Genomic DNA, 26,170 nt, shown 5'->3' with positions numbered 1-26,170 from the left:
AAAAAAATTGCTTATTTTTACTCTCTTCTACACAAAGAACTAGTGGGAAATACTTTTTCTGACTAGAAATAAGTCCATAATATAATTAAAACTTCTATAGAGACTCTTCCTTTAAGTAGTAAAGAAGTTATTTAAAAATATTGAACCAAATAGCATTTCTTTTCCTGATTTTGTACCCATAGATTATATCCTTAAAATATAGCCAGCTATTGAAAGTGCCTCCATAAAGTTCAGTGAACACTTTTACTCCAGTGCAATTTTTGGTTTAATCACCAGACATAATGTTAAACACTTAATATATGGGCCTCATCTGGCCTAAGAATCTAAAAGACAGAAGAAGTTATGAATATTAGAAGTCTCTAAGTTAATCTTTGTCTTAATTTTCTAACTCCTGGAACAGCCAAGAATATAAGGAGAATATGGGCAGCCACTTTCTTGCATGTTGATTTGTATTTTATTCAAGCAACTTTCCAACTATTATAAAGTTCCCTAGTTCTGATTCTGATATAATAATTCACAAGCTGCCCCACACCCAAACATTAGGGAAGGGACACAGGTGTCTATATAAGTTCTCAGAGTGATTCTGATACAAAAAATTAGAATTGTTTTTTTTTTCATTATTATGTATCATCATTCAACTACTCCTGAAGGGGATGTATTCCCTATTATTTTTTAATACTTGAGAGAGGTTACAAGGGTGCCTGGGTGGCTCAGACGGTTAAGCCTCCCACTCTTGATTTCGGTGCAGGCCATGGTCCCAGGGTAGGGAGTTCGAGCTCTGCATCAGGCTCCACACTGGGCATGGAACCTAAAAATTCTCTCTCCCTCCCTCGTGCCCCCCCCCCCCCCGCCCTTTCCCTGCCTCTCACACATACACACATAAACTTCTATGCTCAAAAAATAAATAAAAGAAAGAAAGAAAGAAAAAAAAAAAGAAAAAAGGTAGCTACTAGGTCTTGGTTGTCACCTCTGTATTGTTGAATAGTAACTATCCAGAAAGAAAGATTATCTTCTCTGATTTATACTTCACGGAGGATGAGAGTGAAGGAGGCCATTTGGCACAGTGTGAAACCAAGTGACCCTTTTGACCATGACAATCTCAAGAAAATAAGCCAAGAACAAGATGGTGGCCATTATAAAGCCCACTGTTTTGAAAATCTTCCTTATTGTTTTCTTGCTAGAATATCATAGAGGCAATCTAAATCTAGGTTCCCACACTTAAGAGATCATTAAATAAGTTTGTTTTTATATTAATTTGCGACACAATGATACATTTCTAACTCTCTTCTTAAATATATGGAGCATATTTAGGTCACAATCTTAGATCAACAACGTTCCTTTGGGTCGATACATAATAATCCTTATACACAAGCTTAGTGTAAATGCCCAAAGGATACTGCTTGATTCAGTGTTCCTTTTGGGGGAAATTTTACACTGTTAGCCAAATCATCCATATGTGCACACGGGATGGACAGGCAAAGTACTTGAATGTCTGACTCCTGCTTTGCTCCACCATGCAAAAGACTAAGGCATGACTGCCAGAAACCAGCCTGTTGCTCTGGCCAGCAGGGATGCCATATAAAAATAACTCTCCTGCTACACTCTCAAGGGAAAGACTTCCTAACCCACAGTACACCCCTAATAAAGGTACCACACAAGGTACCTATGGAGTGTCAGTAGTGTATTTCTTCTGGGTAAACTGGATGTCTTACTCATCTTTTCTCCTTCCACACTTACAATTGAGCTAAAACACAACCTTTTCTAGACTGAAGCCAAACAATCTCTTTATGAACATACCTGCTTTTCTAGATTAAAGGATATAATCACCCTTCTAAAACAAATCCACTCCAATTTTCTGTAAGGTGGGAATAGGAAAATAGGAATTTGTTTCCATTTGGGTTAGAGACAACAGGCCTGAGTTAGGCAGACATTTCAGTTTCGTTCAGAATATTTTCACGGTGGCTAGAGATTCATATTGTTGGCAATGATGCGTCTAACTCAGATTCAACTTTACTATGAATATAATTTCACTAAAACAAAGTGGGTTAGGTTATAAGGTTCCACGGTAATTTTTATCTAGCAATGTTCTCTGTGGAACTCGTATAACATTAACATCTCTGTTTGTTATGGCCTTGAATCATGTACTGAAATATACCTCCTAGGGAAACATTAATACAAGTTTAATCACAGTTGAGAAAGCTGTCCACTGGCTTGAGCAGCTGCATAACCAGAGCACCATATTTACAAATTTAGTACCATATGCTGGTTAACTGCATCAATCTTTTTTTTATGGCTAATTGTACATTTATAGTGCTTTCAAAAATTGCCTGAATATCCTTTACAAATACACGTTTATAAAAAGAAAGGCTATCAAAGTGCTGCAATGGGAAACAGCACACTGAGTTATAAAAGTTTTATTTAAAACACTTTTGGCCACAGGCTTTAAAAATATGTGTGACATTTACACCTTGCTTTTCAGCTGGGAGACTATAGTCTATAAAGTAGGAGTTCACAGAGGCTACTATCATCCAATGCCTGTCACCTTAGGTGGTACCAGGTTCTGGCTTTTTAGGAATGAAGCACAGAAATTGCACATTACTCAGAAGCATCATTTTCAAGTTACAAATGATCTAATTTACAAAACTTCTATTTGAAAAATGAATGTCATTGGCGCTTTTCTACTCTTTCTGCTTCTGGGGAACTAGTTGCATCTTTTTCAGAGTTCCGTGCAGGGTTGGGGCTATGAAGTACGGTTTTCCTGTGGATCCATTATTTCTTTCCATATCTTCACCTGGGTATGCAGCGGCAAAAGCAGCAAGCAGCAGAATTAAGTGTATTTTTATAAATTGGAGTCTCAAATGGAAAAATCAGAGAAATCGGTGTTAGAAAGTCAAAGACAAGACAAATTATTAACGTTAAGTTGCTGATGCTGGACAAAGTAAGAAACTTTGCCCTCTGCCAGGAAGCGCTGAAAGTTCCTAAATCCCACCAATGCCCAAAGGGGTTTATTTTGATAGTTTAAAGGTCATTAAGATCTTACATGCCATTTCAAAAGTATTGTCTCTAAATCTGAGACTGTTCATTTCAGGAAGGTAAAATGCCACATCCTCAAAGATGAAGCCCAATAAAAAGTCAGTGATAAATGGAGAACAATAATTGAATTTCAGGGTTTAAAGTCACTTTTAACGGTAGTTCACACCCTTAACATTACAGATGGAGAAACGGAGACCCAGGTATGTGAAATGATTCTCCAGAAGTCAAATTGCTCTAGGGCAATCAGAAGGAGGTGAGGACCCAGCCTTTCAACACCTAGTGTGGTTCTTTTCCTACTTAACTATAAGGCATCCTGTCTTAAAGGCATCCTCCGATTGCACTAGAAAACTAGTGGCAGTGTTTCCCGATGTCATGTAATCATGAATTTACCTTCCTGCTTTGCCTAGGCTGATAATAAAATGGTGGGGTGTTCCCTGAGCACACACCTATTGGGTGATTCAGGAAAAGCACCAGAAGGATGCTGAGAAGCAAAAAGAAGTTGGCATGGAATTAAATTTCCTATGGATACAGTTTGCAGCAAATAATATCTATCAATAAGTATACAAGTATAATTTAATTCTATGTTTTCAGTAGTATATTTAAAAAGGTTTTGTTATTCATAGCCTTTATTATGACAAAGGAGAAGACATATACAAAACCATATAGGATAATCATAGATTTCTAGGATAAATCTAAATTATTTTTAATCCTTTTACGGGAGTGGGAATGTTTGGATTATTGACTTTAATTTTTACATTAGACCTCACGGTGAGCTTCCTCACAGATAAAATGAAAAGCTAAGGTGGGAATATGACAGACACTGAACATTTTTGTTCTTCCTTCCTTAATATTTCTATATTATATATAGTATTATCTATATTGTTATTACCCTTGAGGCATTATTGAGGAAGTAGGTATGGATCACATTAATAATCATCTATGACACTACTTTTTTTTCCCCCTCATACTGGTACCAGAATTCTCATTGCCTTGTAGAATTAAAAAGATGCCACATTTCTATAAATGCAGTGTTTGCAAATGGTTTGTATTTTTGAAAACACCAGTTGTCTGGCAGCCAACATAATAGGTATAAAATATAATACACACACGCACACACACGGGGTCCCCACACAATGAGAATTTGGCTTCCAGCACCACTTAAGAAGAATGTTTTCCAAAGTAAGATGCTGCCCAAAAGTTTGTTCCCTGCCCAAAAGTTGGGGAGGGAAGGGAAATAGAATTTGGTTTCCCTTGTTCTTTATTTTCGAAGACAAGAGTCTCCAGAAGAAAACTGTTCATATTCAACACACCATGTATTGAATAAAGCTGAAATCACATCTGGTCTTCAAGAAGTTGGCAATTATTAATATATAAGGGTAGAAAACATTTCTTACTGCTCAAATTTAAAAATCCACATGATTTTTCCAAAGCTTCCAAAGACCAAAGCTAGTAGCTTCTCTGCACTTCTGAGATAAGTCTTGAGTAACACTGTCAGTTACAAAAACAGGAAAACCCCAGAGGGGACTCCCACTATTGCTATGATTAGATGAAAAAAAAAAAAAAAAAAAAAAGATCTTTGAAAATCTGAGACCTGTCTCAGGCACTACTCTACATCTGTGCTCCTTCTTCCATCTCAAACCTGAGGTGAAGCTTGTTCATGTGGCATTTTGTAGATGGCTTCTCCTACTAAACCACTGACAGCGGCACTCGAGGATGACTAAACAGTTGGGTTCCATTTATAGCCAGAGAAAGAGCTAACTAGTATGCAAAGTTCTTTGTCCAGTTATTGAAAATAATTTTTAAATGTTAAAAAAAGCCTAATCATTTTCTAGGAGGTTTTCCTTGACTATGTCTCCCTACATTATCATCTCCTCTCCTGCCCTCAGTGTGAAGCTGGTGCTGTGAGTTATGCCAAAAAACAAACTGTTAATTTTACACAAGTCGATCGCTCAGTAATGCCCTGTCACAGAACGTTTGCTTCTCTTAAGAGCAATGTCCAGAGAAATAATCTTTTAGAGACTATTGCTGTAGGACTAACAATTTGTTCTTTTATCTGCTGAGCCTACTTTCTCTTGGCTGAAGCCAAGGGCCAGATCAAGATCCTAGGGCACCAGGTTCTCCAAGGCTTTTAAGGGGAAATACTAGTAGAAAACCTATACATTATGAGAGTTATACCTGCCACACAGAGGCACAGCATGTAAGGCAGTGATGAAAGCTCTTAAGAAGTATTTTAACTATTAGGATCAGAATTGATGGGGCTGTTTAATAGACATTCTCCTCGATGAATCTAGTGTGAATTGGTCATATGTGTCTCTGAAACCATTTCCAGCTTGGCTTTATCAGGATCTATAAAGGCTCTCCTTAAAGAGTTCCTGAAGTCTGGTCTCAAAGCCTAATTTTGTCCTCAATTCTGTTAATGATTGGATTCTGTTGTGCTTTATTTTTTATAAATATGAAAATACTAAGAAATTAAAAAAAAATAGTTTGATGCTAACACCATGCCATGGAGCCTAAGGTTCATTTCAGGAGCTGACTCTCCTGTACTTTGCAAACTGCATTTCTCTCACAGCTGTGAAGGTTTAAAGAGCATCTACTAAGCAATGTCTCTTTCCAAATAAACACCATTTGGTAGTTGCAGCCAGGCCGCAGCAAATCCACAAGCCAGCTAAGGACATGAGTCTTAACCTTCTTATCTTTCCGTTACTCTCCAAAGGGGGAAAACACATATACTGAAAACTTACAGAAGCAGATGAAAATTGTATCAATACACATTGCATAGACGCTGAAGAACCCATGTGCAACTAGGTAAGATCCAATAATGACTGTCTGTAAATGAGTAAAGAAAATGAAGATGTCACTTGCTTGTCCAGAAGAACAAAAATGCAGCTTTAAATGAAAGTCATGACGAGAAACTTTAAAGTACCCTATGTCAGAAAAGATTTCAATACAGAGACCAAAAAAAATCCAGTGATAACACTTTTGGGCATTTTGTACTGGGATTTAAGTGTATTCTATTATGCCTACCAAGTATATTCCAGATTTAGAATCCTGTACAACTGAGGCAGTAAAGCCCGAGAGTTAAGAGCACACACTGCCTAGGTTTGAATCCCATGTCACGCACTCACTGAACCTCACAGTGCCTCTCACCTCCTATAAAAAAAAATTATTGGTAGGTGAGGGGAGAATGTGAATAATAGTATTTATGACACACGGAATGAGTGAGTGAATTAACTGCTATAGATACTGCAGGGCTCCTCCCAGCTCCTCTCCAGCTGCTACATCTGTCCCCCAGTTGTTGGGAATGTAGGCCGTTGATGACCAAGAGGCTTCCCTCACTAGGAATTACCCTCGTTGCAGGGAACTGCCTTCCCCAAGCCTACACCCCCCAATCCAGGGGGCAACCCCTGGCCAATAGCTGCCTGATGCAGTATACAGAGGCCTAATTCTTCTTCTTTTTTTTTTTTTTTTTTTATTGGTGTTCAATTTACTAACATACAGAATAACACCCAGTGCCCGTCACCCATTCACTCCCACCCCCCGCCCTCCTCCCCTTCTACCACCCCTAGTTCGTTTCCCAGAGTTAGCAGTCTTTACGTTCTGTCTCCCTTTCTGATAGAACTTCCTGTGAATAGGTCTGAGGCCTCCCCTCTAACTGCAGCTTTCCCCTTTGCCCATGCCTGCCCTCCTCACTTCCTTGTAACAAGGGTATCTCAGGAGAGCACTTCCTAATAAACCTTCCACATGCAATCCTTGGTCTCAGAGGTTGTTTCCAAAGAATCCAACCTAAAGCAGAATAAAGCTCAGCACAAAGTAGGACCAATAACATTAGCTATTATTTTTCTTATTTCTTTTACCTTGCCATCTCTGATAAATCAGTCAATATTACCCAGTTGCTATGAATGAATTGTGTCCTCTCAAAATGCCTATGTTGAAACCTAACCCCCAATATGATGATATCTGGAAGTGAGGTTTGGGGGAGGTAATTAGGACATGGGGGTGGAGCCCTCATGAGTGGGATTAGTGCCCTTATAAGAGGAGACAGGAGAGGTGATATCTCTCTCTACCATGTTAGGATACAGCGAGAGGAGGTGTCCCTTTGCAAACCAGGAAGAGAGCTCTCACCAGGAACTGAATCTGTGGGCACCTTGATCTTGGACTTCTCAGCCTTCAGAACTGTGAGGAATAAATTCTTGTTTAAGCCACCCAATCTAAGATATTTTTGTTATAGAAGCCCGAACTAAGACACCAACTCTTACCAGCAATGGTACCCAGTAGTAATTTAAAGATGTTGGTCCTTCTATAATCGTTGGCAGTCTTTGTGTGAAGAGTAAGAAGGCCAGCATGCCTACATTAGACGGTAGAACACGTATATTATGTATTTGCAAAGGAATATTGGGGGGTTTTTTTGTAGCAAAGAAGTTTTTCAAAGTACCTTCCAAACTTATTATGATTATTATTACCTACCTATACATCCAGCAACTAGAATTTTTCCCAGGATTAGTACAAAGTCTGTAACTTTATCCATAACTGCAATTCTAAGAGTCAGAAAAAAAAAGTTTAATGCTGTATTTAGATGGTATTTGTCACTTTAAAAGTATGAAAGTAAATAATTCATGAGCTTATTTTGATATGTCTTAACTGGAAGTTTTATTTCACCTTTGTTAAATGCAAGACATGAAGGTAGACCCCAGAAATGAAGTTATGATTTATTTTTGATGAAATAAACAGAAGATGGCTTTGTGGGGCTATCAGGCACTGTTGGTTATGTCAGTCTCTATATAAAGCCTAAGACACCCCTGGATTTTGAGAATGTTACATTTCTTCTCTGGTTTTGCTCACTCAGACTCTGTCAATTTGGGGTGGGGGAAATGGTCGGCGACATAATGTTTGTATAGAGAATTTTTTGAGCAGAAGGGGTAATGAAAATCAATAAAATGCCAGAGTGTGAAGATGTAGATGGATCATGGAAGCAAGATTCTAAGATACAAAAAGAAACAGTATGAGATAAAAGGTTTAAATCAAATTGAAAGATAATATTCATGTCTAATAAGGCCACAATCAGTTTAAATAACAACATGTGAAATATGTGATGCTCAAGGTTCACCAATTTTTTTTTTTGCAAATTCAATCTGATTACTTACTTTAAAATATTTCTCATCAGCAGATTGAAAGCATCTCTTGCTGACCTGCAGAAGTTTTTGCCATATATTGCAATCTGAGGAAAACAATTATTATTCTGGAGTCAGTAACAGACTCTAACAAGGCCAACAGACAATTCAACGACAGGAACATGAATTAATTCTCTTAACACCCAGACAACTACTTTCATTCCTCTTTCCAACATTTGGGTATGTGGGAGACTTGGGACCTGTGTAACGTCAATTCTGCATAGCTGTCAGGGGTGTTGACAATAAGGTGTGCCTCGGATGCTATATGCCTGTAAACTCCATGGGAATTCAGAGGTAGATCATCTTCTTAAATCTCAGGATATGGCTTCTGTCTTTGAAGTGTTTTGGCTAGGATTCGTTGTGAATGGATTATATGTTGCAGCATTCACATTAAAAGTTATTTTCAGGAATGTTCCCTCTATCCCCTACACTCTGAAGAGTTTTGATCAGTAATGGATGCTGTATTTTTTCAAATGCTTTCTCTACATCTATTGAGAGGATCATATGGATCTTGTTTTTTCTCTTGTTGATATGATCTATATCACATTGATTGCTTTATGAATGTTGAACCAGCCTTGCATCCCGGGAATAAATCCCACTTGGTCATGGAGGGAACATTCCTCAGCATCTTAAAAGCCATCTACGAAAAGCCCACAGCAAATATCATTCTCAATGGGGAAACGCTGAGAGCCTTTCCCCTAAGATCAGGAACGCGACAGGGATGTCCACTCTCACCACTGCTATTCAACATAGTACTAGAAGTCCTAGCCTCAGCAATCAGGCAACAAAAAGAAATAAAAGGCATTCAAACTGGCAAAGAAGTAGTCAAACTCTTCCTCTTCACAGATGGCATGATACTGTACATAATAAAACAAAAAGACTCTACCCCAAGATTGCTAGAACTCATACAGCAATTCGGCAGTGTGCCAGGATACAAAAGTCAATACCCAGAAATCAGTGGCATTTCTATACACGAACAATGAGACTGAAGAAAGGGAAATTAAGGAGTCAATCCCATTTACAATTGCACCCAAAAGCATAAGATACCTAGGAATAAACCTAACCAAAGAGGTAAAGGATCTATACTCTAAAAACTACAGAACACTTCTGAAAGAAACTGAGGAAGACACATAGAGATGGAAAAATATTCCATGCTCAGGGATTGGAAGAATTAATATTGTGAAAATGTCTATGCTACCCAGGGCAATTTATACATTTAATGCAATCCCTATCAAAATATCATGGACTTTCTTCACAGAGTTGGAACAAATCATCTTAAGATTTGTGTGGAATCAGAAAAGACCCTACATAGCCAGGGGAATATTAAAGAAAACCAGAGCCAGAGGCATCACAATGCCAGATTTCAGGTTGTACTACAAAGCTGTGGTCATCAAGACAGTGTGGTCCTGGCACAAAAACAGACACACAGATCAATGTAACAGAATAGAGAATCCAGAAATGGACCCTCAACTCTATGGTCAACTAATATTTGACAAAGCAGGAAAGACTATCTACTGGAAAAAGGACAATCTTTTCAATAAATGTGCTGGGAAAATTGGACAGCCACATGCAGAATGAAACTAGACCGTTCCCTACACCAGACACAAACTCAAAATGGATGAAAGATCTAAATGTGAGACAAGAATCCATCAAAATCCTAGAGAACACAGGCAACACACTTTTTGAACTTGGCCACAGCAACTTCTTGCAAGATACATCTATGAAGGCAAGGAAAACAAAAGAAAAAATGAATCATTGGGATTTACACAAGATAAAAAGCTTCTGCACAGCAAAAGAAACAGTCAACAAACTAAAAGGCAACCTACAGAATGGGAGAAGATATTTGCAAATGACCTATCAGATAAAGGGCTAGTATCCAAGATCTATAAAGAACTTATTAAACTCAACAGCAAAGAAACAATCTAATCATGAAATGGGCAAAAGACATGAACAGAAATCTCACAGAGGAAGACATAGACATGGCCAACAAGCACATGAGAAAATGCTCTGCATCACTTGCCATCAGGGAAATACAAATCAAAACCACAATGAGATCCCACCTCACACCAGTGAGAATGGGGAAAATTAACAAGACAGGAAACCACAAATGTTGGAGAAGATGTGGAAAAAAGGGAACCCTCTTACACTGTTGGTGGGAATGTGAACTGGTGCAATCACTCTGGAAAACTGTGTGGAGGTTCCTCAAAGAGTTAAAAATAGAGCTACCCTAGGACCCAGCAATTGCACTGTTGGGGATTTACCCCAAAGATAGAGATGCAGTGAAACGCCAGGACACCTGCACCCCGATGTTTATAGCAGCAACATCCACAGTGGCCAAACTGTGGAAGGATCCTCAGTGTCCATCGACAGATGATGGATAGAGAAGATGTGGTCTATGTATAATGGAATATTCCTCAGCCATTAGAAACGACAAATACCCACCATTTGCTTCAACGTGGATGGAACTGGAGGGTATTATGCCGAGTGAAATCAGTCAATCGGAGAAGGACAAACATTATATGGTCTCATTCATTTGGGGAATATAAAAAATAGTGAAAGGGAATAAAGGGGAAAGGAGGAAAAAAATGAGTGGGAAATACCAGAAAGGGAGACAGAACATGAGAGACTCCTAACTCTGGGAAACGAATTGGGGTGGTGGAAGGGGAGGTGGGCAGGGGGTGGGGGTGACTGGGTGACGGGCACTGAAGGGGACACTTGATGGGATGAGCACTGGGTGTTATTCTATATGTTGGCAAATTGAAAACCAATAAAAAATAAATTTATAAAAAAATCTCCATATTCCCTCTAGGAAATAAGTAAAACATTCAGTTAGGTCTTGTTGATGCCCACACATTCTCTAAAGATACGTAAATCCCAAAATTAGAAAGATTTTTTTTTCTTAGAGTGAAATATAGACTAAGCTCTTCTCCCACTAAACTATGCCAAAGCCACACAAAATCTTTTCAGTCCAGCACATTTCTAAGGTAAATAATACCTCCCTCCTTAAAAAGATATTAACGGTAATAATGAAATACAGTTAAGATTATTATCTCAACTAGGAAAGCATAGCCCTGAATCATGCATTGGATTCACAAATCCTAATATCGACATGATGATAAATTCAACTGCATGATGTAAAAAGTATTAGAGATGGAAATGTACACATGGTGTTTGGGCTTGCAAAGAAGAAATTTAGTAAATAAAAAATAATCTACTTACCATAACATAGGCATTTCTGTTAAAATACTTTATCACATTTTCCAAACACCAGAAACAGCATTTCAGGCAGCATTGTAGAAATTTAGATATGTTGTTCTGGGGGTCTATGAAAATGAAATATTCAGATCTATTAATGATTTAATTAAAAATTAATTTTAATTTTGATTATGAATAAAAAAAATTTTAAGTAGGCTTTTAAAAAAATTTGGTCAAATGTATATGTAAAACTTTTGATTTTAACCATTTCAAGTGTACAATTCAATTGTGTACAATACTGTGCAATTCAATTCAATCCATTAAGTGCATTCATAATCTTATCCAACCATTATTACTATCCATTTCTAGAACTTTTCATCATCTCAAATAGAAACTCTGTGCCTATTAAACAATAACTCCTCATTCTCCCCTTTTCCTAGCTCCTGGTAACCTCTATTGTACTTTGTATGAATTTCATCTTCTGAATACCTCATATAAGTGGAATGATGCAATATTTATCCTGTCTTGCTTATTTCACTTAAAGTTTTCAAGGTTCATCATTTCATTCCTTTTTAGAGCTGAACAACATTCCATTGCATGTATGTATATGCACATTTTGTTTATTCTTTTATCTTGGCTACTGTGAGTAACGCCAGTATGAATACTTGTGTGCAAGCATCTGCTTGAGTCCCTGTATTCAATTCTTTTGAGTATGCATCTATAGAAGTGAAATTGCTGGATCATATGGCAATCCTGTTTTTGACTTTTTGAAGAAGCACCATAATCTTCTCCACAATGATAATAGCATTTTACATTGCCACCAGCAATACACAAAGGTTCTCAATTTATCCTCATCCTATGTATACTTGTTTTTTTTTTTCTTTTTTTAAACATAGAAGCCATTCTAATGGACATGAAATGGTACCATTACTACAATTTTGATTGGCAGTTCCTTAATGAATAATACTGAGCATCTTTCCATGTGCTTATTCACCATTTGTGTATCTTCTTTGGAGCAACATATATGCCAATCCTTTGTAGAAAGGACCAAGATGGTGACATAGGAGGCCCCTGAACTTCCCATCTTCCACAGATGCATCTAAAGTACAGCTACACATTGAACAATTTCCTCTGAGGAAAAACAAAACAAAAAACAAACAAAAAACAAACAAACAAAAAAACAGAAACTAGCTGAATGACTCCTACCATCAGGCAACTGAGAAAATAACCACAGTGAAATGGATAGGAAAGGCCGAGACAAACGAGCTGTAATTATAGTATGGCACAGAACCATACTATAAGAAAGATAACCCCAACTCTCAGCCTCTTCCTGAGGAGTAAAGGGTTTGGATAGTACCTATAGGATTCCAACTTTTAAGGCTCCCACCTAAGCGACAAGCCCCCAAAACTCTTAGCTCTGACTTCCAATGGAGTTTATAACCACAAGTCTCACAGTAGTATAGAAAACAAAGAAGCTAGTTCTTTACATGCCAGCACTCACTGTGGCTGTCCTCCTCAGGGATTAGCACAGAGGAAGCATGAAAAAAGATGTCCATCTTCCAGTCTTTTCCTGGAAGGGGTCAGACTAAATGCTTTACAACCCACTGCCTGAGCGTCTGGCTTTTCATTTGCACACGTCTAGGTGCTAGCTGCAGTCCTTCATGGAGTTGTCCAGGGGAGCCAGTGGGCACTTCTACTACTTTCTCCCTCTAGCTCACTCCAGTTTTAAAATAAGAGCACTAATTCCTCTTTGGAAGGAGATTTTACACATGCTTACTGCCCTAGCTTTTGCAGCTACTGCCTAAGGGATGGTCCACACCTTCCCTGGCTCTGATGGTAAATGAAGGTTGCACTAAAAAGTCCCACAGGGCTAAAACAAACAACTCAGTTTTTAAGTGGTGTAGGAGCACCCTCCTCCAATCCCAGCATGGCTATATACCTTGGCTCAGTGATGAAGGAATAGGCAAATATCCATTTTCCAGTTTCTCTGTAAAAAAGGCTTAACTAAACACTTTCCCAGCTGCTAAGTGTCTGGTTTCTAATCATCTTGCATACAGGTTCTGACTGTGATCCTTCCCTTTGGAACACTGAGAGGTCTTGGCACATACTCAACTATTGGGGATCATTAAGAATAACTGTGGTGGCTAGGACAATTACAAATGCTTGAGAGCCCTAAAGCTTGAGCTGGGCTAATTGATGAGATTCATCTCCTACGTGAGACCAGTCTGTCAAGACTGGGAGAAGCGACTATTTTACCTAATGCAAGGAATCCACCATGCAGTCAAGAAAAAAATGAAGAGGGGAATATGTTTCAAACAAAAACCAAAGTAAATCTCCAGAAACTGATGTTTCAGAAGTAAGTGGTCTACCTGCCGGAGTTTGAAATAATGGCTATAAAGATGCTCATCAAGGTCACAGAAGCAATGCATGAACAAAGTGAGAATTTTGACAGAGGGACAGAAAATAAGAAAATATTAAACAGAACTTGTAGAACCAAAGAATAGAACAACAGACTTAAAAAGTACAATAGAGGGTTTTAATCAAGCAAAGGAAAGGATCAAGCAGAGGAAAGGATCAACAAACTCAAATACAGGGCAGTAGAATTCATCCAATTAGAGAACTAAAAAGGAAAAAGAATTTAAAGAGCGATGGATTTATTGAACACCATCACGCAGAGCAAAATGGAGGTCCCAGGAGAAGAGAGAGAGAAAGGGGTAGTAAGTTTAACTGAAGAAATAATGGCTGAAAACCTCCCTAATCTGGAAAAACAGACACATTTAGATCCAGAAAGTCTAAAGAATTCATACTGAAACACATACAATTAAATTTTCAAAAGTCTAAAGGCAGTTAAAGGCAGAAGAGTGGCTTTTTACCTTTTTCAGGGTAAAAAAAAAAGTCACAGAAAAGTGACTTTTCTGCAGAAATGTATAGGCCAGAATAGAGTATAATGACATAGTCAAAGTGATGAAAGAAAAAAATTGCCAAGCAAGTAACTCTATGTGGCAAAACTGTCTTTAGAATTGAGAGATAAAGTTTTCCAGACAAAAGGTAAAAGAGTTCATCATCACTAGATCAGCCTTACAAGAAATGTTAAAGGGAGCTTCTAAAGCTGAAACAGAAGGGTGCTAATTAGTAACATGAAAATATGTGAAAGTATGAATTCACTAGTAAAAAAGTAAATATATAGTTAAATTCGGAATAATGGTGGCAGGTAAATCACAACTCTAGTATAAAGATGAAAATACAACATATTAAAGGTAACTATAAAATCGAACTTCAATTTAAAAAAAGGATCAGAGCATGGGGAAGTCAGAGCAAAGTGCAGTGTGGAACTCTATGTTGGGTCATGGAAGAGAAAATGGATATTAGTAGAAAAAGTTGTGAACTCCACTTAAGGTTGGTAGTTTAATTAATAATGTCACAATATTAATTTCTTGGTTTTGACACAAATACCATGGTTTCATGAGATATTAATTTAAGGGAAACAGAAGAGAGCAAAGGAACTCTCTATCTTTGCAACTCTTTTGTATATCTAAAAGTATCACAAAACAAAAAAGCTTATTTAAAAAAAAGTGAAAGGAGAGGAGCTAGAGGAAGAAAGAAAATGGAATATAATCAACTCATTTTCTGTCCATTTTTCAGAAAGGCAAAAGCACACAGCAGTAAGAACTCTGGTTTATTCTGGAGTCACAACTTTTTTGTGACCTGACAAAAGCATTTCCAAACCTCAATTCCTCTATTATTATAAAATAATAATACTTACCCTCAAAGACTCTCATGAGTTTTAAATGAAAAACAGAATGTAAAGTGCTTAAAGCAGTGACTGCCAACTGCTACACTTATACAAGTGTCATTTATAGTGTTGCAATTTATCTTTAAAATTGACTTTCCAGAAAAACAAAAATAACTACGATAATTTGTTAATAGATACAAAATATAAAAAGGTGTGAATTGTTTCATCAAAAACATTGTAACATGAATGTGGGGAAAGTGTAAAAATGTAGAGCTTTTGTACACATTTGAAATTAAATTATGAGCTTAAAATATACTGATAAAACTATAACATATTTTATGTAAGATATAAAACAGCCAGGAAACAATGAGCAAAATGGCAAACTAACTCTATATTGATAATGTAAATGAACTAAATTCTCCAACCAAAAGACAGAGTGGCTGAGTGACTTTAAAAGAAAACCTCAACTATAAGCTACCTACAAGAGTCTCACTTCACCTTTTAAAAACACATATAGAATGAAAGTGAAGGATTGGAAAAAGATTTTTCATGCAAATGAAAACCAAATAAAAGTGGGAATAGTTATATCAGACAAGATAGACTAAGTCAAAAACTATAACATGAAGGTCATTATACAATGATAAAGGGATCTATTCATCAAAGGATTTTAAAAATTGTAAATATTTATGTATCCCAACATTGGAATACCTAAATATACAAAGAAAATATAAACAGATGTGAAAGGAGAAATACATAACAATAGTAGAGGACTTAAATACCCCACTTTCAACAATAGATCATCCAGATAGAAGATCAAAAAGTAAGTATTGGACTTAAACTATACGTTGATCTAACAGATTGGACATTTACAGTACAGTCTATCCAAATATAGAAGAAATACACATTCTTCTAAAGTGTCATATTATGGAACACTGTCTCGGATAGATCATATGCTAGATCACAAAACAGGTCTTAATAAAAGTAAGAAGACTGAAATCATATCAAGCATCTTTTCCAACCATAACAGTATGAAACTAGAAGTCAATTACAAGAAGAAAAGTGGAAAATTCACCAGTGTGTGGAGATCAAACAACATGCTATTGGACAACCAGTGAGCTAAAGAGGAAATCAAAAAGGAAATCAAAGAGTATCTTGAGACAAAACTGGAAACACAACATGCCAACATATGAAATGCAGCAAAGTAGATCTAAGAAGGAATTTCATAGCAATGAACACCTACATTAAGAAAAACAAAAGAGGGCAGCCCCGGTGGCTCAGCAGTTTAGCCCCACCTTCAGTCCAGGGCATGATCCTGGAGACCCGGGATCAAGTCCCACATCAGGCTCCTTGCATGGAGCCTGCCTCTCCCTCTGCCTGTGTCTCTGCCTCTGTGTCTCTCATGAATAAATAAATAAAATCTTAAAAAGAAGAAAAACAAAATATCTCAATTTAACTTTACACCTTAAGGAAGTAGAAAAAGAAAAACAGACGAAGCACAAAATTAGTATAAGGAAAGAAATGGCAAATATCAGAGTGGAAATGGATGAAATAGAGATTAAGAAGACCATAGGAAAGATCAGTGGAAATAACAGTTTTTTGAAAAAACAAAATTGACAAATCTTAGCTAGACTAAGGAACAAATACAGAAATGAAAGAGGAGACATTACAGTCAATACCACAGAAGTACAAAGGATCATAAGAGACTACTATGAACAATTGTACACAAATCAGATAACCTGGAAGAAATGGATAAATTCCTATAGATATACAACCTACCAAGACTGAATTATGATGAAATAGAAAATCCATAAAGATTAATTACTAGTAAGGATTTTGAATCAAAAAAACTTCTTAACAAACAAAAGGCCATAGCCAGATGGCTTTACTGGTAAATTCTACCAAACGTTTAAAGAATTAATATCAATCCTTCTCAAACTCTTCCAAAAACAGAAAAGGAGAAACATTTTCAAATTCATTTTACAAGGCCAACATCACCCTGATAACCAAAGACAACGACACTACACAAAGAGAAAATTATAGGCCAATATCCCTAATGAACATAAATGTAAAATCCTCAACAAAATATCAGCAAACTGAATTCACCAGTACACTAAAATGATTATGTACTAAGATCAAGTGGATTTATCCAAGAGATGCAAGGATGGCTCAATATATGCAAATCAATAAATATGATGTACCACATTAACAAAATGAAGGATAAAAATCATGATCATCCTGGTAGATGAAGAAAATTCACTTGATAAAACCCAGCCTCCTTTCATGATAAAAAAAAAAAAATAAACTCAATAAATTGGTTATAGAAGGCCTCAACATAAGAAAAGCCATATATGGAAAGACCCTGGCTAACATACTCAATGGTAAAAAGCTGAAAGCTTTTCCTCTAAAATCAGAAACAAGCCAATGATGTCCACTCTTGCCATTTTTATTCAACATAGTACTAGAAGTCCTAGTCATAACAATTGGGCAAGAAAAATAAAAGGATTAAAACTGGAAAAGAAAAAGTAAAATTGTCTTTGCAGATCACATGATTTTATAGAAAGCCCCTACAGTCCACCAAAAAACAAAAAACAAAAAACAAAAAACAAAACAAAAAAATAAACAAAAAACTCTATTAGAACCAATAAATGAATTTAGTGAAGTTGCAGGAAACAAAAATCAATATACAAACTCAGTTGCATTTCTATATAGTAACAACTGACTAATGAAAACAGAAGTTAAGAAGACAACCCCAGGGAAGCCTGGGTGGCTTAGCAGTTTAGTGATGACTTCAGCCCAGGGCCTGATCCTGGAGACCCAGGATTCAGTCCCGCATCAGGCTCCCCACATGGAGCCTGCTTCTCCCTCTGCCTGTGTCTCTGCCACTCTCTCTGTCTCTCATTAACCAATCAATCAATCAAACAAATCAATCTTAAAAAAAAGGAAGACAACCCCATTTACAACTGCATCAAAAACCAGAAAATACCTAGAAACAAAATTAACTAAGGTGGAGAACTACTTGTACATTGAAAACTGTAAGCTATTGATTAAATAAATTAAAGACAAATAAAAGAAAAATACCCTATGATCATGGGTTGGAAAAATTAATGTTGTTAAATGTCCATAATACTCAAAGCATCTGCAAAATCAGTGCAATTTCTATCAAAATTCCAATGGCATTTTTCACAGAAATAGAAAAAATAGTCCTAAAATTTGTTTGGAACCACAAAAGACTCTGAATAGCCAAAGTAATTGTGAAAGAAGAACAAAGCTGAAGGTATTACACTTCCTGATTTCAAACTATAAGGCAACAGTAATCAAAATATGATAGCATTGGTAAAGAAATAGACACATAGATAAATGGAACAGAATCAAGAAGCCAATAATACACCCAATGTATATATGGTCAATTTTCAAAATAGGAGTCAGGAATATATAATAGATAAAGGTTAGTTTCTTCAACTCAATGATTCTGAGAAAACAATGTCCACATGCAAAAGAATAAAATTGGATCCCTATTTTACATCACACAAAACTACTCAAAATGGATTAAAAGATTTGAATGGAGACCTGAAACCATAAAACTCTAGAAGAAAACACGGGGGTAAGCTCTTTGGCATTGGTCTTGGCAATGATTGTTTGGATTTGATGCCAAAAGCAAGGGCAATGAAAGGAAAATAAACAAGCGAGACTGCATCAAACTAAAAAGCTCCTGCACAGCAAAGAAAACCATCAACAAAATGAAAAGGTGACCTATGGGATGGGAGAAAATATTTGCAAACCATATATGTGATAATGGGTGAATATCCAAAATATATAAGGCTCCTAGAACTCAATAGCAAAAATACTAATAACCCAATTTTAAAAATAGGCAAAGGACCTGCAGACATTTTTTTTTCCAAAAATAGATATACAGATGGCCCATAAGTACAGCAAATGGTGCTTGACCTTACTACTTATCAGAGAAATGCAAATCAAAACCACAGTGAGGTAGAGGAGACAAAAGATAAGGATGTGGAGGTGAAGATGTGGAGAAAAGGGAACTCTTGTATACCATCGGAGGGATGTACACTGGTGCATCCACTGTGGGAAACAGTATGGAAGTTCCTCAAAAAATTAAAAATAGAACTGCTATTTGATTCAGCAATTCCACTTCTGTGTTTATATCCAAAGAAAATGTAATTACTATCTCAAAGACCTATCTGTACTCCTGTGTTCACTGCAGCATCATTTATAATATCAGAAGTATGAAAACAACATGCATTCAAGTGGATCAATGGATAAAGAAAATGCGGTACAGATACACAATGGAACATTATTCAGCTTTTAAAAAGAAGGAAACACTGCTTTTGCAACACAGATGAACTTGAAGGGTATGATGCTAAGAGAAATAAGCCAAACAGAAAGGCAAATAAACATGATATGATACTCCTATGTAGAATCTTTAAAAAATATTGAATAGAGAGCAGAGTGGTGGTCACTACAGGCTGGGGGGTGGGGGAAATAGGGAAAGCCTGGTAAAAAAAAAAGTATAAATTTTAAGTTATAAGATGAATAACACCTTTGGATCCAATGTATAATGTAGTGAATATAGTTGATGCTACTATGCTGTATAATTTAAACTTGCTTGTAGAGAACTTAAGCACTCTCGTGGAAGGAAGGGAAGGGGGGAGGAAAGGGGGGAGGGAAAAAGAAAAAAAAATATGTGAGATAATGAACAAAATAAAGTACAAAGTAGAGCTTGTAAACTATACGTTATGTGTAAAAATTTATGCTGATGACACCCACATTTATATTTTAAGCCTGACTCATCCTGAGCTCCAGACTTGAAACTGCCTGACGTCTCCACCACGCTCCTCAATATTAACACGCCAGAAACGGTTTTTCATCTCTTCTTTGAAATTTTCTTCTTCTAGTTTCTACATCTTAGTAAATGGCACTATACACTTTCTCTCTCTTTCCTTCACACCACTGCTCCTCTTCCCCTCCTCCCCTCTCCTGCCCCGTATCTAATCTCTCACAGCAAGTCCTGTTGGCTTCTCTTTCCAAACATATCCCTAAATCCAGCCACTTCCATCCTTGTTACCCTAGTCCAGCTTGCACTCATCATCATGTTTCCCTCAACTCCCTGCCCCGACCCATTCTCTTCACAGAAGTCAGGAAGCCTGAGAAGAGATGAATTCTGGAGTCTTACCTTTAAGACGGCGGTCCAAGTACTCTAGGACTATTTTAAACATTTGAATTAATGCAAGAAGTAAAGATCCGAATGCGAGGGACCCTGTGTGATATCTGGGCAAAGATAAAACGAGAAAGTTAAAAGATCTTTACTATAACAAAAAGGATGCTACAATTTTAATAGGTAAAAGGGGTCTGCAGAAAGACAGGAAAGAATTTCTTATGCTTTCTTATTCAGGTTGATAAAGGTCCTCATAGAGGATTTTAAATGATTCACATCTCTTTTGCCCTTCATCTACAAAAATGATACCAATAGCCTTTCATCATAAAATACAACGTTTGAGCTAAGCAAGAGAGACAGAGCCACGTTAATTCTTAATTTTTATCGTGGTGCCCTCCTCTACTACTTCTCTTCAGTAAGAGAAGGCTTTTAGAAGGATATTGGCCCGGGTAGGGATTGTAAAAACTGTGGCTCTAAAAGCAGACAGAGCCAATGGACATCCATGAATCTTAAATCATACCTTTGACCTCATTCGTAACTTCGCCACGTGAATGATAAAGGCATACGATTGAATCATAAGCACACTAAACCTAAGTGGGTAGATAGAGGTACGATTCAACGTGGAACTTACCGTATGGCTCGTCCAAATGCAGTAAAAAGTGGATGTGGTGGGATGTCATCGGGTTTTCTGAAGGCCCAGTAATAAGAAGCAAAGGCACCAGCAAGGGCACACTGACCCAGTGCAATGACAAAGTTTATAAGCCAGAAAAAGACAAATAGATTGAACATCTGGAAAGTAGGGACATACTGATGGTACAGGCTCTTTCCACCATAGAAAGCAAAGTTACACTGAGCCTCAGGGCAAGCTTTGGCAATTTCAGTTGTATTAAAAATCTGTACTCAGGGGAAAAAAAAAAAAAGACAATAGAGTTAATATGAAGTGCCATTCCAAGATAACACCTTCCCTGACTTCTCGTCTTGTGTAGCCCCAATTGCATGTCCTCCTTTTCTCCCATTAGCTTCTGCTGTTAGTCCTATTTTTTTTTTAATATATAGGGTTTTTTTTTTTTTAGGATTTTATTTATTTGAGAGAGAGAGCGCGCATAAGAGAGCAAGTATGAGAGAGCACGAGTGCAATTAAGGGGAAGGGCAGAGGGAGAGGGAAGCAGACTCCCACAGAGCAGAGAGCCCAACTCAGGGCTTGATCCCAGGACCCTAGGATCAGGGCCTCAGCCGAAATCAAGAGTTAGCCACTTAACCAACTGAGCCACCCAGGCGTCCCTGTTACTCCTATTCTTCTATCCCACCACTTTATATCATTCCTTAATGAGCTCTAGAAAGTATTTCATTTTCCATCATATGTTCACCACTCTGCACCCACTAAAATTTCACATTTACTAGTGTTGTTGTTGAACTCGGGAAATAGTGCTTATCTTCATTCTGCCCACCATTTTCAGTGCTCTACTGCTAACACTGGACCCCCCCTTTCCTTCTCAACAGTGATCCCCATTAATGTCTCTATTTCAAAATGATTTTTACAACTGCTAGGTGAAATGTAGTAGAGTTCTATATTGAAGTAAGAGAGAGAGAGAGAGAGAGAGAGAGAGAGAGAGAGAGAGAGAGAGTCTTTGACTTACCTCTGGGTTACAGGTTGTATTTTCATGTTTGCATTTCCCTTCTGGGGCTATGACTTTGTATATAGGTACCCCTGACGTAGCCAAGTAACTGGGGTAACCTATTAAGGATAAACTATTTGCTGGTATATTGAAAGTAGACAGACAAAAAAAAAATAATGCAAATAACTCAAAAGTCCACGGAGAGATAACTTCAAAAAACTTCTAACCTTTTAATAATTTATACATTTTTTTCAGAGCTGGAATAACACAACATGAGTCAGCTGCACTGAGTGTCCCCTTCACAATAAAATACAAAGGAATTTTCTTAGGTTATTGCCAAGAAGAATTACCATATGTGAAAACAAAATAAAACAAAATCTACCACATGGCCTATCTGGGGTGGGGGGGGGGGGATTCAATCAGTAGACGAACTTTTTTAGAGCTCAGCAAAAAAAAAAAAAAAAAAAAAAAAACCTTTAGGATGTTCCTAGTCTTCTCAGGATGGGAAGCACTAGACACAAACTCCTGGTTCTTGAATAGTAGTATGAACCTGAGGTTTAAAGATGTCAATTACCAAAGGATACATTGCTATCACTGCCCAGTAGGCAATACAGATGGAGATGAAAATGAAAGTTAAAATTGGATAAATTAATGTAGTAGGGATGCATCCAATGGCTCTGAAATAAAGCAAATATTTGAAATTCAAAATGATTCAGAGATATAACTTCTTAATTAAATCTTTATCTGTTAAACTAGAAATAAATTTTTAAATTGACTTAAATTTTACTTATGTGTTATTTTCAGGAAAAAAACATACAGAAACTTGGGAGGAACTTTGGGGGAACTTCTGACGGGAATCAAATATAAACATTAAAAGAAGCCCTCTAATTTACTAAAAACAACACAAGTAAAATTTAATAGCCAATTTAAAAATTTAAAATTCTTTAAGAATATGCTAGAATGATCAGCAAAAAAGAGCCAGTGGTAATTACCACCATTCTTAGAATGAATTCAGTCTAAAGCTTATTTCTCATACCAATTAATTCCAGCTCTTAGTTGCCCTTGAAAAAAATGATCAACCTGTCACAGTTGTATTGGCCCTTTACACACACGTGCGCGCACACACACGCAGAGGTGTAACAGTGGGGCAAGTTACAGTGAATTGCACAACATCATATTAGTTAAAAAAAAAAAAAACACCAGCAAATCAGTAGTTTCCAGTGGCTAATGATAGGGCTGCAGTTACAGGAAGGTGAGAGAGAGTTTAACACACTGCTTGTTAACTATTTAAACCATTGGATTCAAGTGTTATTATGGAAGACAATTTTGTTAGAATAATCCTTACAGACTACTTAAAATAATGTGGTCTTTGATCATTAAGAACTTAGTTTTTAATCATTCTAAATAGAATGCATGGTCTGTTGGCTTATAGTCGTTCTTTTCATATTTCTTCCATCCATTATTCAAAAGCTTAAAGTATTATCCTCAAGTGACCTTTTGGAATAGTTTAGAAACTAGGAGGTGTCATTACCTCTTAGCATGAGTTTTAGTGTTTATTTTATAGCATTTTTAAACGAAAATGGCTCCAGGTATAACGTGTTCTGAATTAAGAGTCTGGTGCTCCTAGCATCAATTATTCTATTAGCAAATTTTGTCACTCTGACTTTATAGAATTATGAGGATTTGAGGTTTTGCAAATGATCTCAACCATCAATATTGTAGGATTCAGTATGGGAATAATACAATATATAATACAAGGTACTTTTATATAGCACTCTATCACTTACTTTCACATGTTATTCTGACATACATTTGGTGTTTAAAAAAAGTGCTAATACTACACAGTTTGAGCCTTATTTCATCCTATGATAATTGAGGTTTGGGAACACTGAAGGATTTGTCAGCATGACCTTTCTAATAAGTGGCAAAGTCTGAACTTCAGTCTTCTTGAATGGAAAGCAGATTTCTCTAACAAGTCTTAAAGGGGAAGTCTCTGGACATGTACACAATAGGCAGTGACTGATGTACATTATGTGAGTTTCTCCATCAGGGCCTTACTTGCTCCCTTCCTTCAGCAGGGTAATGGAGATGCGGATTCGTTCCCTGAGGAAGATCAGCATGAGGATGATAAACACTTCAAGAATGCAGAGTATTATCACTTTAAACAGGAAAAAAAGAATTAGTGTGTGATATACAAATCAACCCCAAAACACAATCTTTCTCTGCAAAAGTTGAGGGCTGAGTCTCATGGTTATTTCTGCCAATTCTGACACTCCACAGTTTGGGCAGTGCAACCTCTCCAAAAGTGCCAATCTTAGAAATTCACTCTCAAACCCTCCAAGAAAGGCTAAGAAATCTCGATTAAAACATTTAGCTACGGTTTGAGCAACTCAATTGGTCAGGCTTCATTTCACCTATTGAAACATTTCACAAAATTCGTACACATGAGAGAAGGACGGACGGCTGCAGGCAGCTCTATTTTAGGTGTTTTTCACTTTCACTTCATTGAGTAAGAGAATTATTACAGAAGAAACTCCTTGAGCTGTCACTGTACACAATGCCTCTTCAGTAACTGGCCTTGCTGACTGACGGGCAGGCTCTTGATGGCCACACTTTTACCCTGTGACTCTACCCATCACGGCTACCCTTGATGGAATCAGGCTGTAAACCCAACCCTGGTCTGATAAAAGTCTCAGAATTAGAACTAAGGGAATCTACTTCAGTTTTGAATTGAAGGTTATGAACCTCTTGAACTTCAAGCTCTACAAGCTTAATGAACTGTGTCAAAACCACCTTTTCGTGAGATAAGTGAATTTGCAAAGACAGAATAAGACATCTGTGAATTTAAGAAACGGAGCAGAGAGGCAATCTTGAGTTCTTTTGGCTTTCTGTGTTTTCCTGGATCCAAGTGCCCTGGAAAGTCCAGCTGCTTTCCTGCCTCCCCGCCCCTCCCCCCCCCGCTTTTTTTTTTTTTTTTTTTTTTTTAGTTTGGTGAGACACTGTTATATCCTTACAATAAGTACCAATGCCTTGCTCCAGCTTATTCTGATTTTTATTTCTTTTTGGCTACCTTCAATTAGTTTCTCTTTACTTTAAGCCAGATGGTCCCACTTACTATATTTCCTCAACTCTAAGACACATTTTTAAATTAGTAATAACTTTTCAGGAAAAATAAAATCCTTCATTAAATGTCTTTTCATCCTGATTTCAGCTATGTTAAAAAGTGAAAAGTAATGCATGCTGAAATTAAGGAAATATAGCACTGCTAATAACACAACCTGAAATTATAGAAGAAACTAAATGGAAATTTAAATTCCCACCTCTGAAAGAATCTGCTCTATTACATCCTTGCTAGATAGTTATCCTGTTCATGCCCCAGCACTTCAAGTGACAGGGCACTCAGCACACATCGGTTAACATCTCCGAGCAGAAATCAGTTAACGCAGAGATGTGAGAGGATCTTAGTAATGTATCATCTTGCCACTATGTCTTCTTTTAGTTAAATCATGTATTTATGTTATCATGCATATTTGATTCTCTTAAAACAAAATGACTGCAAAGTTATGGAGGATAGCCATGATGAACTAAAATCATCATCTTTGGACAAACCTAAGAATACGAGATATGCCAAGAATCACTTTATATTCTGAAATTGCATTCATAAACAACATTGCATATGAAACGTAGACCTTTACAAAATTACATATCCAAGATGATTAGAGAAATTTTATTGTCTTTTGAGTTTATGTGCCTTTCTTGTATCTGAATAAAAGCAAACAATGGAAATCTATTTTTGAGACCCTGTAGAGAAGTTGGTATAACTAACTTTTCAGAGGAGGAGGCTAGAATAACTAATAGCAGAAATAAGATTAGAACCATCTCCTAACACAACCCGAGACTTATAAAAACGATAATTTTTGTATGTAGAACTCTACTTATTTTAAGTGTTTTCATCAATGAGTATAATTTCACATTATGCCCTTTTGATACCTAGAATTGTGTCCAAACACAGAGCAAGTAATCAATTAATGTCTGATAAATGGATTGTGAAAGTGGGGGCACAGTTGAGGAAACATTGGCATTGCTAGACTTGAAAATAAAAGCGAATTCTATATTTTCCTTAAAGGACATCCCTTAACTTATCCAGTGGCAGATTTTGATCAATCATGTCAATGATTTTTTGTGTTGAAGGCCTTTAAGAGACAGCAGTGGAATGACCACAGAACCTGTCACTATAAGATTCACCTGAGAA

At 37.0% G+C, this 26,170-nt stretch overlaps 1 protein-coding gene across 8 annotated transcripts in view; it reads right to left on the bottom strand.

Annotated features, from left to right (window-relative positions):
• SLC44A5 (solute carrier family 44 member 5) overlaps positions 1-26,170 on the bottom strand; it is a 340,012-nt gene that overhangs the window by 12,414 nt on the left and 301,428 nt on the right. For 7 of the 8 annotated variants that reach the window (XM_038541647.1, XM_038541649.1, XM_038541652.1 and 4 more), the window contains 10 exons: positions 23,977-24,076; positions 22,503-22,595; positions 21,940-22,027; positions 20,934-21,196; positions 20,321-20,415; positions 11,421-11,524; positions 8,175-8,248; positions 7,498-7,568; positions 7,290-7,378; positions 5,775-5,859 (listed from right to left, as the gene is read on the bottom strand). In XM_038541647.1, the coding sequence (XP_038397575.1) occupies positions 5,775-5,859; positions 7,290-7,378; positions 7,498-7,568; positions 8,175-8,248; positions 11,421-11,524; positions 20,321-20,415; positions 20,934-21,196; positions 21,940-22,027; positions 22,503-22,595; positions 23,977-24,076 (1,062 nt within the window). Of the gene's footprint in view, positions 1-5,774; positions 5,860-7,155; positions 7,207-7,289; positions 7,379-7,497; positions 7,569-8,174; positions 8,249-11,420; positions 11,525-20,320; positions 20,416-20,933; positions 21,197-21,939; positions 22,028-22,502; positions 22,596-23,976; positions 24,077-26,170 lie in introns of all 8 variants that reach the window. The other variant, XR_005361388.1, reaches the window with a different exon arrangement.

The sequence above is a fragment of the Canis lupus genome, chromosome 6 (assembly GCF_011100685.1).
Source record: "Canis lupus familiaris isolate Mischka breed German Shepherd chromosome 6, alternate assembly UU_Cfam_GSD_1.0, whole genome shotgun sequence".
Taxonomy (NCBI): Eukaryota; Metazoa; Chordata; class Mammalia; order Carnivora; family Canidae; genus Canis; species Canis lupus.
This window is presented reverse-complemented; position numbering and strand designations above follow the sequence as displayed.